At 47.7% G+C, this 17500-nt stretch overlaps 2 protein-coding genes across 3 annotated transcripts in view; both read right to left on the reverse strand.

Moving 5' to 3' along the window:
- The window catches only part of LOC308691041 (uncharacterized protein), a 13458-nt gene extending 2027 nt beyond the window's left edge, over window positions 1-11431 (reverse strand). The window contains exons 1-4 of the mRNA XM_081365895.1: window positions 11283-11431; window positions 10022-10161; window positions 2475-2582; window positions 1-1154 (exon numbers count right to left, since the gene is read on the reverse strand). The exon at window positions 1-1154 is cut by the window's left edge and continues 2027 nt beyond it. Coding sequence (XP_081222021.1) covers window positions 987-1154; window positions 2475-2582; window positions 10022-10161; window positions 11283-11289 — 423 coding nt within the window. The 5' untranslated portion in view covers window positions 11290-11431 and the 3' untranslated portion in view covers window positions 1-986. The remainder of the gene's footprint in view (window positions 1155-2474; window positions 2583-10021; window positions 10162-11282) is intronic.
- Window positions 11432-15797: 4366 nt separating this feature from the next.
- Window positions 15798-17500, reverse strand: part of prrc2b (proline-rich coiled-coil 2B) — a 48952-nt gene continuing 47249 nt past the window's right edge. For both annotated transcript variants that reach the window (XM_081364643.1, XM_081364642.1), the window contains one exon: window positions 15798-17500. This exon is cut by the window's right edge and continues 568 nt beyond it. The gene's annotated coding sequence lies outside the window, so the exon portion shown is untranslated.

The following is a 17500-nucleotide window of genomic DNA, read 5'->3' on the forward strand; positions in this document are numbered from 1 at the left end:
CTTTCTGATTGGCTGCCGATGTTTTTAAAATGTTTGCGCTCTTTCTGATTGGCTGCAGATGTTTATAAAATGTTTGCGCTCTTTCTGATTGGCTGCCGATGTTTATAAAATGTTTGCGCTCTTTCTGATTGGCTGCCGATGTTTTTAAAATGTTTGCGCTCTTTCTGATTGGCTGCCGATGTTCTCAAAATGTTTGCGTTCTTTCTGATTGGCTGCCGATGTTTTTAAAATGTTTGCGCTCTTTCTGATTGGCTGCCGATGTTTATAAAATGTTTGCGCTCTTTCTGATTGGCTGCCGATGTTTTTAAAATGTTTGCGCTCTTTCTGATTGGCTGCCGATGTTTTTAAAATGTTTGCGCTCTTTCTGATTGGCTGCCGATGTTTTTAAATTGTTTGCGCTCTTTCTGATTGGCTGCCGATGTTTTTAAAATGTTTGCGCTGTTTCTGATTGGCAGCCATTGTTTTTAAAATGTTTGCGCTCTTTCTGATTAGCTGCCGATGTTTGCGTTCTTTCTGATTGGCTGCCGATGTTTGCATTCTTTCTGATTGGCAGCCAATGTTTTTAAAATGTTTGCACTCTTTCTGATTGGCTGCCGATGTTTTTAAAATGTTTGCGCTCTTTCTGATTGGCTGCCGATGTTTTCAAAATGTTTGCGCTCTTTCTGATTGGCTGCCGATGTCTCTATGGTTCATCAGCTGAAAAATAAAACCGATCTAAGAGTGATTCCAGCGATATGGTTCTCTGTGCCGTTATCGCTATAGTTGGACTCTGCTATTCTTTTATATTTAGAATGATGTTTAGAACTATATCTTTATTGTTATCATTATCGTCCCTGATGTGAATGAGCCTTTATACAATTTAAAGGGACAATTCACACTACAATGATCATTCTGTCGTCATGTCACTCCAAACCTCCAATTTCTTTTCTAGGCTGGAAAAGTACAGATGAAAGTAAACGAAGAGTAATAATGAGACGAGTGCAAGTCTACCACGCACACGACATCTCAGACGCAGCGTCACTGTTGCGTCGGGTGCGCACCGGAGACCAGCCGTATTCTGATTGGACGTCATCGGTCACATGTGAGCGGCCCCAGTGGGCGGAGCCTCGGAGCCCCTGCTGTTTCCCTCTAAAACTGCGGGGTTTGGCATTCATCTGCGCGAATAACAACAAAAATCATAAATTATCGTGGCAATTACAATTTGAGACAAGTCACATGATATTTACAGCTCAGATGATTGGCTGATTCCTGATCATAAAAAAATAACACTCTTGCGCCAGTCGAGCGGCTCCCGTTGAGATGAATGTGAGTGAAAAGTGCGTACAAATGAATCGCAAATGAAAAAAAAACGAGTTTCATTCTTAGTATTGATGTCTTGTTTTCCCAGTACAAATAATCTCAAGATATATTTACTGGAGTTGCTAAAGGACCTAAAATATCAAAGTCCCCCTGTGGTGGAAATCCAGCTTTTAATGTAGTTTATGTGGTGTTTTTAATACGCTTTAAGACAAATCATGTGTAACTTCATAAGTCGACACCATTGCTGAGTTTTTCCTCCTTAAAACTGCAGTGAACCAAAGACAGTCTCAAAAACACGCTTTGAAATCGCTGGTGTTTCTGACGTCACAAACTACCTTGTAACCAATCAGATCAACGTGTGATCATCAACCAGTGGATCTCTGAGCTGAGGGAGTGAGTGGAGGCGGGGCTCATTTGCATATTCATAGAACCGCGCATACTAAATGAGGCAAGGGTGTCGAATTACAGTCAAGATATTTTACATCATAAAGACATTTTTTTCAAGGAATAAAGTTTTAAATATGTCATTATGGTGATCAAAGATGAGTTTTAAGGGACTTTAACAGAAATAAAAAATAAATGAAAAATGTATAGATTCTTCAAATTTTGCTTCTCAAATAAAAGTATATTTTGTCTTGTTTTCTGTACAAATGCGTACGACAATGTTGTGTGTTTGGTTTTGGAGGAATAGATCTGATGGAGAGCAAGTACATGACTTGATACTGCCAATACACACACGACACACTGCTGTACAATACAGCGAACATGAATTACCCGGAGCAGACCTGAACAGGTGGAGCTGGGGACGCTAATGCTAATGCTACCCAAGTACTTGAAGGTTGAGCAGTGAACAAATCAGCTGCGCCCTATAGATAACCATGTGATTATGAACAGGTGAGCAAAAGGACCGATCAGCCAACGCCTTTTAGAGTTGTATTTATTTTATATTAAACTTGATTCAAATGGAAAACAAGATTTTTTTTCGTACCCCATCGGCAGATATTTTGTTGTTCAAAAAATAATAAATATGTCAGAAAACAATAATAAATATGATGTAATTTTGCTTCTCAAAGAAATTTATCGTGATGTAAGAACGTTTAGATATTTGTACTGGAAAGCAAGACAAAACTAAACAAGACACTGGTGTGATATGATGGAGAGTTTGAGTCGCAGACCTGCACAAACACAGACGTGTTCATCTGTAGATTCTCCAGGCGATCGCTCAGCTGAACGAGCCACTGCACGTGCTCAGAGATACACTCCTGCACATCACCCTCGTCCTTCTGTGAGGAACACACACACACGTGCTCAGAGATACACTCCTGCACATCACCCTCGTCCTTCTGTGAGGAACACACACACACACGCTCAGAGATACACTCCTGCACATCACCCTCGTCCTTCTGTGAGGAACACACACACACACGCTCAGAGATACACTCCTGCACATCACCCTCGTCCTTCTGTGAGGAACACACACACACACACACGCTCAGAGATACACTCCTGCACATCACCCTCGTCCTTCTGTGAGGAACACACACACACACACACGCTCAGAGATACACTCCTGCACATCACCCTCGTCCTTCTGTGAGGAACACACACACACACGCTCAGAGATACACTCCTGCACATCACCCTCGTCCTTCTGTGAGGAACACACACACACACGCTCAGAGATACACTCCTGCACATCACCCTCGTCCTTCTGTGAGGAACACACACACACACGCTCAGAGATACACTCCTGCACATCACCCTCGTCCTTCTGTGAGGAACACACACACACGCTCAGAGATACACTCCTGCACATCACCCTCGTCCTTCTGTGAGGAACACACACACGCACGCTCAGAGATACACTCCTGCACATCACCCTCGTCCTTCTGTGAGGAACACACACACGCACGCTCAGAGATACACTCCTGCACATCACCCTCGTCCTTCTGTGAGGAACACACACACACACGCTCAGAGATACACTCCTGCACATCACCCTCGTCCTTCTGTGAGGAACACACACACACGCTCAGAGATGCACTCCTGCACATCACCCTCGTCCTTCTGTGAGGAACACACACACGCACGCTCAGAGATACACTCCTGCACATCACCCTCGTCCTTCTGTGAGGAACACACACACACGCTCAGAGATACACTCCTGCACATCACCCTCGTCCTTCTGTGAGGAACACACACACACACGCTCAGAGATACACTCCTGCACATCACCCTCGTCCTTCTGTGAGGAACACACACACACGCTCAGAGATACACTCCTGCACATCACCCTCGTCCTTCTGTGAGGAACACACACACACACGCTCAGAGATACACTCCTGCACATCACCCTCGTCCTTCTGTGAGGAACACACACACACACGCTCAGAGATACACTCCTGCACATCACCCTCGTCCTTCTGTGAGGAACACACACACACACGCTCAGAGATACACTCCTGCACATCACCCTCGTCCTTCTGTGAGGAACACACACACACACGCTCAGAGATACACTCCTGCACATCACCCTCGTCCTTCTGTGAGGAACACACACACACGCTCAGAGATACACTCCTGCACATCACCCTCGTCCTTCTGTGAGGAACACACACACACACGCTCAGAGATACACTCCTGCACATCACCCTCGTCCTTCTGTGAGGAACACACACACACACGCTCAGAGATACACTCCTGCACATCACCCTCGTCCTTCTGTGAGGAACACACACACACGCTCAGAGATACACTCCTGCACATCACCCTCGTCCTTCTGTGAGGAACACACACACACACGCTCAGAGATACACTCCTGCACATCACCCTCGTCCTTCTGTGAGGAACACACACACACGCTCAGAGATACACTCCTGCACATCACCCTCGTCCTTCTGTGAGGAACACACACACACACGCTCAGAGATACACTCCTGCACATCACCCTCGTCCTTCTGTGAGGAACACACACACACACGCTCAGAGATACACTCCTGCACATCACCCTCGTCCTTCTGTGAGGAACACACACACACACGCTCAGAGATACACTCCTGCACATCACCCTCGTCCTTCTGTGAGGAACACACACACACACGCTCAGAGATACACTCCTGCACATCACCCTCGTCCTTCTGTGAGGAACACACACACACGCTCAGAGATACACTCCTGCACATCACCCTCGTCCTTCTGTGAGGAACACACACACACACGCTCAGAGATACACTCCTGCACATCACCCTCGTCCTTCTGTGAGGAACACACACACACACGCTCAGAGATACACTCCTGCACATCACCCTCGTCCTTCTGTGAGGAACACACACACACGCTCAGAGATACACTCCTGCACATCACCCTCGTCCTTCTGTGAGGAACACACACACACACGCTCAGAGATACACTCCTGCACATCACCCTCGTCCTTCTGTGAGGAACACACACACACACGCTCAGAGATACACTCCTGCACATCACCCTCGTCCTTCTGTGAGGAACACACACACACACGCTCAGAGATACACTCCTGCACATCACCCTCGTCCTTCTGTGAGGAACACACACACACACGCTCAGAGATACACTCCTGCACATCACCCTCGTCCTTCTGTGAGGAACACACACACACACGCTCAGAGATACACTCCTGCACATCACCCTCGTCCTTCTGTGAGGAACACACACACACACGCTCAGAGATACACTCCTGCACATCACCCTCGTCCTTCTGTGAGGAACACACACACACACGCTCAGAGATACACTCCTGCACATCACCCTCGTCCTTCTGTGAGGAACACACACACACACGCTCAGAGATACACTCCTGCACATCACCCTCGTCCTTCTGTGAGGAACACACACACACGCTCAGAGATACACTCCTGCACATCACCCTCGTCCTTCTGTGAGGAACACACACACACACGCTCAGAGATACACTCCTGCACATCACCCTCGTCCTTCTGTGAGGAACACACACACACACGCTCAGAGATACACTCCTGCACATCACCCTCGTCCTTCTGTGAGGAACACACACACACACGCTCAGAGATACACTCCTGCACATCACCCTCGTCCTTCTGTGAGGAACACACACACACACGCTCAGAGATACACTCCTGCACATCACCCTCGTCCTTCTGTGAGGAACACACACACACACGCTCAGAGATACACTCCTGCACATCACCCTCGTCCTTCTGTGAGGAACACACACACACACGCTCAGAGATACACTCCTGCACATCACCCTCGTCCTTCTGTGAGGAACACACACACACACGCTCAGAGATACACTCCTGCACATCACCCTCGTCCTTCTGTGAGGAACACACACACACGCTCAGAGATACACTCCTGCACATCACCCTCGTCCTTCTGTGAGGAACACACACACACACGCTCAGAGATACACTCCTGCACATCACCCTCGTCCTTCTGTGAGGAACACACACACACACGCTCAGAGATACACTCCTGCACATCACCCTCGTCCTTCTGTGAGGAACACACACACACACGCTCAGAGATACACTCCTGCACATCACCCTCGTCCTTCTGTGAGGAACACACACACACACGCTCAGAGATACACTCCTGCACATCACCCTCGTCCTTCTGTGAGGAACACACACACACACGCTCAGAGATACACTCCTGCACATCACCCTCGTCCTTCTGTGAGGAACACACACACACACGCTCAGAGATACACTCCTGCACATCACCCTCGTCCTTCTGTGAGGAACACACACACACACGCTCAGAGATACACTCCTGCACATCACCCTCGTCCTTCTGTGAGGAACACACACACACGCTCAGAGATACACTCCTGCACATCACCCTCGTCCTTCTGTGAGGAACACACACACACACGCTCAGAGATACACTCCTGCACATCACCCTCGTCCTTCTGTGAGGAACACACACACACACGCTCAGAGATACACTCCTGCACATCACCCTCGTCCTTCTGTGAGGAACACACACACACACGCTCAGAGATACACTCCTGCACATCACCCTCGTCCTTCTGTGAGGAACACACACACACGCTCAGAGATACACTCCTGCACATCACCCTCGTCCTTCTGTGAGGAACACACACACACACGCTCAGAGATACACTCCTGCACATCACCCTCGTCCTTCTGTGAGGAACACACACACACACGCTCAGAGATACACTCCTGCACATCACCCTCGTCCTTCTGTGAGGAACACACACACACGCTCAGAGATACACTCCTGCACATCACCCTCGTCCTTCTGTGAGGAACACACACACACGCTCAGAGATACACTCCTGCACATCACCCTCGTCCTTCTGTGAGGAACACACACACACACGCTCAGAGATACACTCCTGCACATCACCCTCGTCCTTCTGTGAGGAACACACACACACACGCTCAGAGATACACTCCTGCACATCACCCTCGTCCTTCTGTGAGGAACACACACACACACGCTCAGAGATACACTCCTGCACATCACCCTCGTCCTTCTGTGAGGAACACACACACACACACACGCTCAGAGATACACTCCTGCACATCACCCTCGTCCTTCTGTGAGGAACACACACACACACGCTCAGAGATACACTCCTGCACATCACCCTCGTCCTTCTGTGAGGAACACACACACACACGCTCAGAGATACACTCCTGCACATCACCCTCGTCCTTCTGTGAGGAACACACACACACACGCTCAGAGATACACTCCTGCACATCACCCTCGTCCTTCTGTGAGGAACACACACACACACGCTCAGAGATACACTCCTGCACATCACCCTCGTCCTTCTGTGAGGAACACACACACACACACACGCTCAGAGATACACTCCTGCACATCACCCTCGTCCTTCTGTGAGGAACACACACACACACGCTCAGAGATACACTCCTGCACATCACCCTCGTCCTTCTGTGAGGAACACACACACACACACACGCTCAGAGATACACTCCTGCACATCACCCTCGTCCTTCTGTGAGGAACACACACACACACGCTCAGAGATACACTCCTGCACATCACCCTCGTCCTTCTGTGAGGAACACACACACACACACACGCTCAGAGATACACTCCTGCACATCACCCTCGTCCTTCTGTGAGGAACACACACACACACGCTCAGAGATACACTCCTGCACATCACCCTCGTCCTTCTGTGAGGAACACACACACACACGCTCAGAGATACACTCCTGCACATCACCCTCGTCCTTCTGTGAGGAACACACACACACACGCTCAGAGATACACTCCTGCACATCACCCTCGTCCTTCTGTGAGGAACACACACACACACGCTCAGAGATACACTCCTGCACATCACCCTCGTCCTTCTGTGAGGAACACACACACACACGCTCAGAGATACACTCCTGCACATCACCCTCGTCCTTCTGTGAGGAACACACACACACACGCTCAGAGATACACTCCTGCACATCACCCTCGTCCTTCTGTGAGGAACACACACACACACGCTCAGAGATACACTCCTGCACATCACCCTCGTCCTTCTGTGAGGAACACACACACACACGCTCAGAGATACACTCCTGCACATCACCCTCGTCCTTCTGTGAGGAACACACACACACGCTCAGAGATACACTCCTGCACATCACCCTCGTCCTTCTGTGAGGAACACACACACACACGCTCAGAGATACACTCCTGCACATCACCCTCGTCCTTCTGTGAGGAACACACACACACACGCTCAGAGATACACTCCTGCACATCACCCTCGTCCTTCTGTGAGGAACACACACACACACGCTCAGAGATACACTCCTGCACATCACCCTCGTCCTTCTGTGAGGAACACACACACACACGCTCAGAGATACACTCCTGCACATCACCCTCGTCCTTCTGTGAGGAACACACACACACACGCTCAGAGATACACTCCTGCACATCACCCTCGTCCTTCTGTGAGGAACACACACACACACGCTCAGAGATACACTCCTGCACATCACCCTCGTCCTTCTGTGAGGAACACACACACACACGCTCAGAGATACACTCCTGCACATCACCCTCGTCCTTCTGTGAGGAACACACACACACACGCTCAGAGATACACTCCTGCACATCACCCTCGTCCTTCTGTGAGGAACACACACACACACGCTCAGAGATACACTCCTGCACATCACCCTCGTCCTTCTGTGAGGAACACACACACACGCTCAGAGATACACTCCTGCACATCACCCTCGTCCTTCTGTGAGGAACACACACACACACGCTCAGAGATACACTCCTGCACATCACCCTCGTCCTTCTGTGAGGAACACACACACACACGCTCAGAGATACACTCCTGCACATCACCCTCGTCCTTCTGTGAGGAACACACACACACACGCTCAGAGATACACTCCTGCACATCACCCTCGTCCTTCTGTGAGGAACACACACACACACACACGCTCAGAGATACACTCCTGCACATCACCCTCGTCCTTCTGTGAGGAACACACACACACGCTCAGAGATACACTCCTGCACATCACCCTCGTCCTTCTGTGAGGAACACACACACACACGCTCAGAGATACACTCCTGCACATCACCCTCGTCCTTCTGTGAGGAACACACACACACACGCTCAGAGATACACTCCTGCACATCACCCTCGTCCTTCTGTGAGGAACACACACACACACGCTCAGAGATACACTCCTGCACATCACCCTCGTCCTTCTGTGAGGAACACACACACACACGCTCAGAGATACACTCCTGCACATCACCCTCGTCCTTCTGTGAGGAACACACACACACGCTCAGAGATACACTCCTGCACATCACCCTCGTCCTTCTGTGAGGAACACACACACACACGCTCAGAGATACACTCCTGCACATCACCCTCGTCCTTCTGTGAGGAACACACACACACACGCTCAGAGATACACTCCTGCACATCACCCTCGTCCTTCTGTGAGGAACACACACACACACGCTCAGAGATACACTCCTGCACATCACCCTCGTCCTTCTGTGAGGAACACACACACACACGCTCAGAGATACACTCCTGCACATCACCCTCGTCCTTCTGTGAGGAACACACACACACGCTCAGAGATACACTCCTGCACATCACCCTCGTCCTTCTGTGAGGAACACACACACACACGCTCAGAGATACACTCCTGCACATCACCCTCGTCCTTCTGTGAGGAACACACACACACACGCTCAGAGATACACTCCTGCACATCACCCTCGTCCTTCTGTGAGGAACACACACACACACGCTCAGAGATACACTCCTGCACATCACCCTCGTCCTTCTGTGAGGAACACACACACACGCTCAGAGATACACTCCTGCACATCACCCTCGTCCTTCTGTGAGGAACACACACACACACGCTCAGAGATACACTCCTGCACATCACCCTCGTCCTTCTGTGAGGAACACACACACACACGCTCAGAGATACACTCCTGCACATCACCCTCGTCCTTCTGTGAGGAACACACACACACGCTCAGAGATACACTCCTGCACATCACCCTCGTCCTTCTGTGAGGAACACACACACACGCTCAGAGATGCACTCCTGCACATCACCCTCGTCCTTCTGTGAGGGGAACACACACACACACACACACTCTCTCTCTCTCTCTCTCTCTCTCTCTCTCACACACACACACACACCCCTGAGAGTGTGTCCCGCAGCTCCATGGTGGACAGTCGGATGTGCTCCAGTTTATCCGTGTGTTCCCGGAGTCTGTCCTCGAGCTCCTGCATCATCATCAGACCTTCATCAGCCCTCGGAGTGTGTCTGCTGGACATTCCTGACACACACATACACACACACACACCACTGTCATTTGGCTTGTTTGATTATGCTTTCAGCTGCCAATCGTACCATTGCACAACTGCAAAATAACGTATGCAGCATCATCATCATCACCGTTTCCATGGTTCTGTCAATCACTGCTGCCACATTTGCACTGTAAATGTGTCATATGACCAATGAGTAAACTATAACACATGACCTTACATCACATGAGCTTGTTTCTCCCACAAAATAACAAAAATTAGAAATCATAAAAAAATTAGATATCTTTTTATCTCAAACAGCAACATGGTATCGGTCCAGATCCGGCCCACATCTGGAACATTTGCATTCCACGCACACCAGATGTGGGCCGGATCTGGACCGACACCATGTTGCTGTTTGAGATAAAAAAGATGCAATTACATTTTTTTAAAGTCACATTTTTTTATTCATGCATCCACATCACACACTGCTGTTAAAACTGCACAATATGAGTGTGATTCCTTTGTTCTGAATAGCAGTGTGTTAGTGTTAGCCTGTCAGTGTTTAACACTCATCGAGCTGTTAGCATCACACGGCGAAAACACACATTTCGAAGTTGTAAAGATTAGTAGCCTTGTTTTAAGAAATAGTTTAAGTCATTCTACTTTAAACCTTCATGTTAGGCTACTTGTCGTTTCTTTGTACTTATTAGTGAAATGTTCTGGCAGTTTCTGCGTGAAAATCGTATCAAACTTTTCCAACTATCCATAACAAAGAAATCAAGCGCAAAACATGAAGATTCGCCAAAGAAAACTAAAATCACACTAAAGAATCATGAGGAATTCACGAACGCACACGAAAACGAGATCAGACCTGCCCGACACACACAGACACACACACACACACACACACACACACACACACACACACACACACTTTATTTGTATAGCGCTTTTCACAATGCAAATCGTTTCAAAGCAGCTTTACAGAAAATGCATGAGTCTACATTACAGTTTAGAGTGATCTGTTATCAGAGGAGACTGTATAAGTTATGCTTTTCAGAAATGTACAGATATACTAAACACACACACACACACACGAACTCGAGTCTAAAGCTCGCCTCGTCCACTGGTGTTGAATACAGATACTCACTGTTCATCGATCACTTCTGCTTCTCTTCTGCAGATCTGGAGCTCACGGGGAAACTGCGCGGAATACACTCACCGAGCCACGTCATCACCAGACCACCACCAACACACACACACACACACACACACACACACACACACACACACACACACACACACACACACACACACACACACACACACACACAAAATGCCGTCAATGTGTGATGGTGGTCTGGTGTTGCTCTGGATAAAAGCATCTTCCAAATGTAAGAATGTAAATCTCATGTGTAATGCAGCGGCCACTAACAAAGATGACCATAAAAACCAACATTATTTCTTAGGTCTGGGATTTGATCTAAAAAAAAAGTTTTGGATTCAGTTCAGTTCATTTTTTTCAGTTCACTACAGTAGGGAAAAAATACTGTCTGGTTACAAACATTCTTGAAAATATCTTCTTTGTTGTATTTGTATTTTCTTTCAAAAATGTCTTCTTTGGACACTCGGGCGAAGAGAGGGGCAGAGCTGTCAACTGATCACCACCTGGTGGTGAGTTGGATCCGATGGCGGGGGAGGAAGCTGGACAGACTCGACAGACCCAAGCGTACTGTGAGGGTCTGCTGGGAACGTTTGGCAGAGTCTCCTGTCAGAGAGATCTTCAACTCCCACCTCCGGCAGAGCTTCGACCAGATCCCGAGGGAGACTGGAGATATTTAGTCCGAGTGGACCATGTTCTCCACCTCCATTGTCAACGCGGCCACTCGGAGCTGTGGCCGTAAGGTCTCTGGTGCCTGTCGAGGCGGCAATCCCCGAACCCGGTGGTGGACACCAGAAGTAAGGGATGCCGTCAAGCTGAAGAAGGAGTCCTATCGGGCCTGGCTGGCTTGTGGGACTCCTGAGGCAGCTGATGGGTACCGACGGGCCAAGCGGACTGCAGCCCGGGTGGTTGTGGAGGCAAAAAATCAGGCTTGGGAAGAGTTCGGTGAGGCCATGGAGAAGGACTATCGGTTGACCTCGAAGAGATTCTGGCAAACCATCCGGCGCCTCAGGAGAGGAAAGCAGTGCCCTACCAACGCTGTTTACAGTGGAGCAGCTGTTGACCTCGACTGGGGATATCACCGGACGGTGGAAGGAATACTTTGAGGATCTCCTCAATCCCGCCGTCACGTCTTCCATTGAGGAAGCAGAGGCTGAGGGCACGGAGGTGGACTCGTCCATCACCCAAGCTGAAGTCACCGAGGTAGTCAAGAAACTCCTCGGTGGCAAGGCACCGGGGGTGGATGAGATCCGCCCGGAGTACCTCAAGTCTCTGGATGTTGTGGGGCTGTCTTGGCTGACACACCTCTGCAGCATCGCGTAACGGTCGTGGACAGTGCCTTTGGGCTGGCAGACCGGGGTGATGGTCCCTCTTTTTAAGAAGGGGGACCAGAGGGTGTGCTCCAACTATAGGGGGATCACACTCCTCAGCCTCCCTGGGAAAGTCTATGCCAGGGTACTGGAGAGGAGAACACGGCCGATAGAAGAACCTCGGATCCAGGAGGAACAGTGTGGTTTTCATCCAGGCCGTGGAACACTGGACCAGCTCTATACCCTCTACAGCAGGGGTCGGCAAGTAACTTTGGCCGCGGGCTAATATTTTTTTTAGCCAGTAGATGGCGGGCCAGCTACACAGAGTAGGCCTATGGATACAAATTAAATACTCTTATATAGGCCTATGATCGCGGAATATGATGGGTCGTCACAGTCTGTGGATCATTCGTTCAATCGTTTTTTCAAATTAAAACCAAAAATAAAAAGATGAAAAACGACTTGTTTTTCCATTCCTGAACTAAAATGAAAAAACGAATAATGACGGGTTTTCTGATTCTCTGATTGTGCTCAGATCAAAAATAGAAAAAAATAATTACTGGATTAGACTAATTTTAATTTTGATTTTTAATTTTTTATTTAACACATTTTAAACAGATCAAGTACGTTACTATTGTGGTAACAGATTACAGCCATTTTAATAAAGTCCGACTTTTGAACTTTATTCCTTTTTTATTATTATTATTTATTCGGGACACACACACATACACACCTATGGCTTAAGGAGGTCTGCGCGGGACTGTTTTTTTTTTTTTTTTCGTCCCGCTCCCACGCGGTTCTATTCAGCAACCGCTTAAAATACACTCGATGTTGTTCCCGACCTGACGGGTCCGCAAAATTTAGATCTCGTTTCCATAATCTCACATTCAAATGTCTCTAAAAGAAAGTCTCGGAAAGAAGGAGATTAAGTAGCCTATAATAATTATAAATGCTATACAAAAATTGTGTTCGTGTCAATATAAATATTAGGCTATTTTAACATTGTACTGTCAGCAGAGAAAAAAAAATGCCACAGAATTTTTTTTTGAAATATAAATAACAAATTAAATAGGACAAAGCCTATCACTCAAATTTCTAAGCAACATAAACGAAAATCATATTGCCCTACTGACAAATGAAGTAGGCTATTTTCTGCCGAACTATTTCAAACATCCTTGCAAAAAAAGAATGTTGTTGACTGACAATGGTTTCAGTACCAAACTATCAGAACCATCAGAGCTAGGTGTAGCCTACAGGCGGTCAGAATGAAGTGTGGATACGCTGTCAAAAGATGTCGGGAGTGGGCTATTGTTAGTCAGACCGCCCGCTCCGTCCAAAGTACACCAGAGTTCTGACCGCTACCGTCTTTTGACGCGCGAATGAACACAAAGTGGTAAAGCGTAACTAGACGCGGCAGGCGCGAATTTGACGCGCTACTCGCGTCCGGTGGTATACTTTAAAATGTAATCCCGCGCCGCATTATTCCCTATGGGCGTTTCACACAGTATGCGGCTGGTGAAATCGCCGCGCGACTGCGGCTTTTCTCAAGTAGTGGAAGAGTTTTGTGCAGCATTTAGGACTTCCAAAATGTTCCGGCGGGCCAGAAAATATTGCTGGCGGGCCAGTTTTGGCCCGCGGGCCGCCAGTTGTTGTTCCCTGCTCTACAGGGTGCTGGAGGGTTCATGGGAGTTTGCCCAACCAGTCCACATGTGCTTTGTGGATTTGGAGAAGGCATTCGACTGTGTACCTCGCGGCGTCCTGTGGAGGGTGTTCTGGGAGTATGGGGTCAGGGGTCCTTTGCTAAGGGCTGTCCGGTCCCTGTACGACCGGAGCAGGAGCTTGGTTCGCATTGCCGGCAATAAGTCAGACTTGCTCCTGGTGCATGTTGGACTCCGGCAGGGCTGCCCTTTGTCGTCGGTTCTGTTCATAATTTTTATGGACAGAATTTCTTGGCGCAGCCAGGGGCCGGAGGGGGTCAGGTTTGGGGACCACACGATTTCGTCTCTGCTTTTTGCGGATGATGTGGTCGTGTTGGCCTCATCAAACCAGGACCTCCAGCATGCACTGGGACGGTTTGCAGCCGAGTGTGAAGCGGCTGGGATGAGAATCAGCGCCTCCAAATCCGAGGCCATGGCTCTCAGTCGGAAAAGGGTGGCTTGCCCGCTTCAGGTTGGTGGAGAGTTCCTGCCTCAAGTGGAGGAGTTCAAGTATCCCGGGGTCTTGTTCACGAGTGAGGGAAGGATGGAACGGGAGATTGACAGCCGGATCAGTGCAGCTTCTGCAGTAATGCAGTCGATGTACCGGTCTGTCGTGGTGAAGAAAGCGGCGAAGCTCTCGATTTACCGGTCAATCTACGTTCCTACTCTCACCTATGGTCATGAGCTGTGGGTCATGACCGAAAGGACAAGATCCCGGATACAGGTGGCCAAATGAGCTTCCTCCGCAGGGTGGCTGGGCGATCCCTTAGAGATAGGGTGAGGAGCTTGGTCACTCGGGAGGAGCTCAGAGTAGAGCCGCTGCTCCTCCACATTGAGAGGGGTCAGTTGAGGTGGCTCGGGCTTCTGTTCCAGATGCCTCCTGGACGCCTTCCCGGAAAGGTGTTCCGGGCATGTCCCACTGGGAGGAGACCCCGGGGAAGACCTAGGACACGCTGGAGGGACTATGTCTCCCGGCTGGCCTGGGAACGCCTCGGGGTCCCCCCAGAAGAGCTGGAGGAAGTGTCTAGGGAGAGGGAAGTCTGGGGATCTCTGCTTAGACTGCTGCCCCCGTGACCCGGCCCCGGATAAGCGGAAGAAGATGGATGGATGGATCTTCTTTGTGTTTAACAGAAAACCTCGCAGGTTTGGAACAGTGTGATAGATCATGGTGACAGAACTGGTATTTTTGTGTGAACTGTCCCTTTAAGTGTTCGGTGTCGAGATCGAGAAACTTCCACTCAGCCGTTGCTCGACTGAACTTTGGCGGGAACAAACTTGAATCTAGTTTTTTATAATCGTTATTTGTGCGAAATAAAGTTTATAATACCAATCAAATTTATTGTTTGATCTGAAATGATTTGGTAGATGGCTGCTGAATACAGCTTCATAATTAATCGTTTAAAGATCGCGATCTCGATTCAAACCTGCGCAGCGCCGCTTCCGAGTCAATGAATCATTCAAGATATTAATAAAAAAAACACAGATTCATTCAGTAATCAAACAAATCTTTATGAGTGAGGCATTGAATCATTCATTCAAGAGATTCGTTTAAAAAACGCAGATTCATCCCATAATGAAACAAATCTTTATGAGTGAGTAATTTAAAAGATTTGTCCAAAGTTTTTATGAGGCATTGAATCATTCATTCAAGAGATTCGTTCAAAAAACGCTGATTAATGAAATAAGTGAAGTTTGCTTCCTTTTACTCCATTACTTCACGAATCTGCTTGATTAAACAGAACTAGAGTTGGGAAGTTTGATTAATTTCTGTGAATCAGTTAAAACACGTTCAATCAATGAAATTGTATTTGTTAACATCACCATAAAAAAATGTTCATAGATGTTTACCTACATATATTTTTACTATAAGTAGTTGCATTGGAATTATATAGAATTATAAAAGCCATATAGACTTATCTATATGAAAAGATAAAATTATATAGAATTAAAAAAAAAGCCATTCATTCAGTGAAAAGCTGGGATTTCAGTTCAGTAACTGCACACGGTTGATGGGAATACAAACAACGATCCGTCTTTGAAAAAAGCACAATCTGCTTTATTTCTCTCTTGTTGAGATCATTTTCCAATAAAAGGGCAAATATGGTCACACATTTAATAGGATAAACAACACTGAGTGATAAATATCTGCAGAAAAAAAAAAAAAAAAAAAAACAGACCCTAAAAATAAACATAAAAGTGAGTAAATCCATCACTGGCCCTTTAAATACAAGTCTAAAAAAAAAGCCAAAGGGCAATAATGAGTCTGTACAGATATTCAGCAATCAAGAAGCAAATGACCCTCTGAAATAACCATAAGCACTGGAGAAATCATTTAAAAAGGCATTTCAAATGTGCAACAATTGACCCAGAGAGAAAAGGACGAGTCGCATTAATGCTCCAATATCAAAGACCAATGAATGCATGAATGTGTGCTGATGATGTCATAGTTCTGTACAGCCGTAGTGTGACGGAGATCTGGCAAAACAAGACTTCGTATTTCAATCATGATCCCTGTGAGACAGCAACATCTACAATAAAGCAACTCTTTTGGACCCTGATTGTGACAGAAAGGTTGTTTATTGCTGTGACTGACGAGACCGAACACCTGGAACTCAAAGCAGGAGAGGAAGGGTTTGTGGACCACATCAGCGAGTCCGTTCCTCTCCGACATCTGCACACGAGACACAGGAATATCAGAGCGAGAGCAAGCGCTTCTCCACACACACACACATCATCATCATCTCTGCAGTTCCACAACACATGAGAGCAGAGGAGAAGAAGAGTTCAGCAGAGACGCTCACCGTGTGGATTGAATAATGTCCTCAAATTTGGGTTTAAACTTTTTATTGAATAAAACGTGTTCTTTAATAATAATAATAAAGCAAATATGCATGATTACTAATATATATATATATATATATATTAATTAAAGGAAGTTAAAACTCCATGGTACCCAGTAAAAAATGACTAAAGCCTCGCACTGGAGCTGCTCATGTTGATCTGTCATGTCAATCAAAACCTGGAGTCCAATCATCTGGCTCGGTTTGGCAATGTGGGCGGGGCATGAGCTGGAAGAAGAGATGCACTTCTCGTTTTTCTGTTTGCAAACTTCGATGGAGAGAGCGAGCGAGAGAGAGAGAGAGAGAGAGAGAGAGAGAGAGAGAGAGAGAGAGAGAGAGAGAGAGAGAGAGAGAGAGAG

Source organism: Scardinius erythrophthalmus, assembly GCF_964197995.2.
Source record: "Scardinius erythrophthalmus genome assembly, chromosome: 5".
Lineage (NCBI taxonomy): Eukaryota > Metazoa > Chordata > Actinopteri > Cypriniformes > Leuciscidae > Scardinius > Scardinius erythrophthalmus.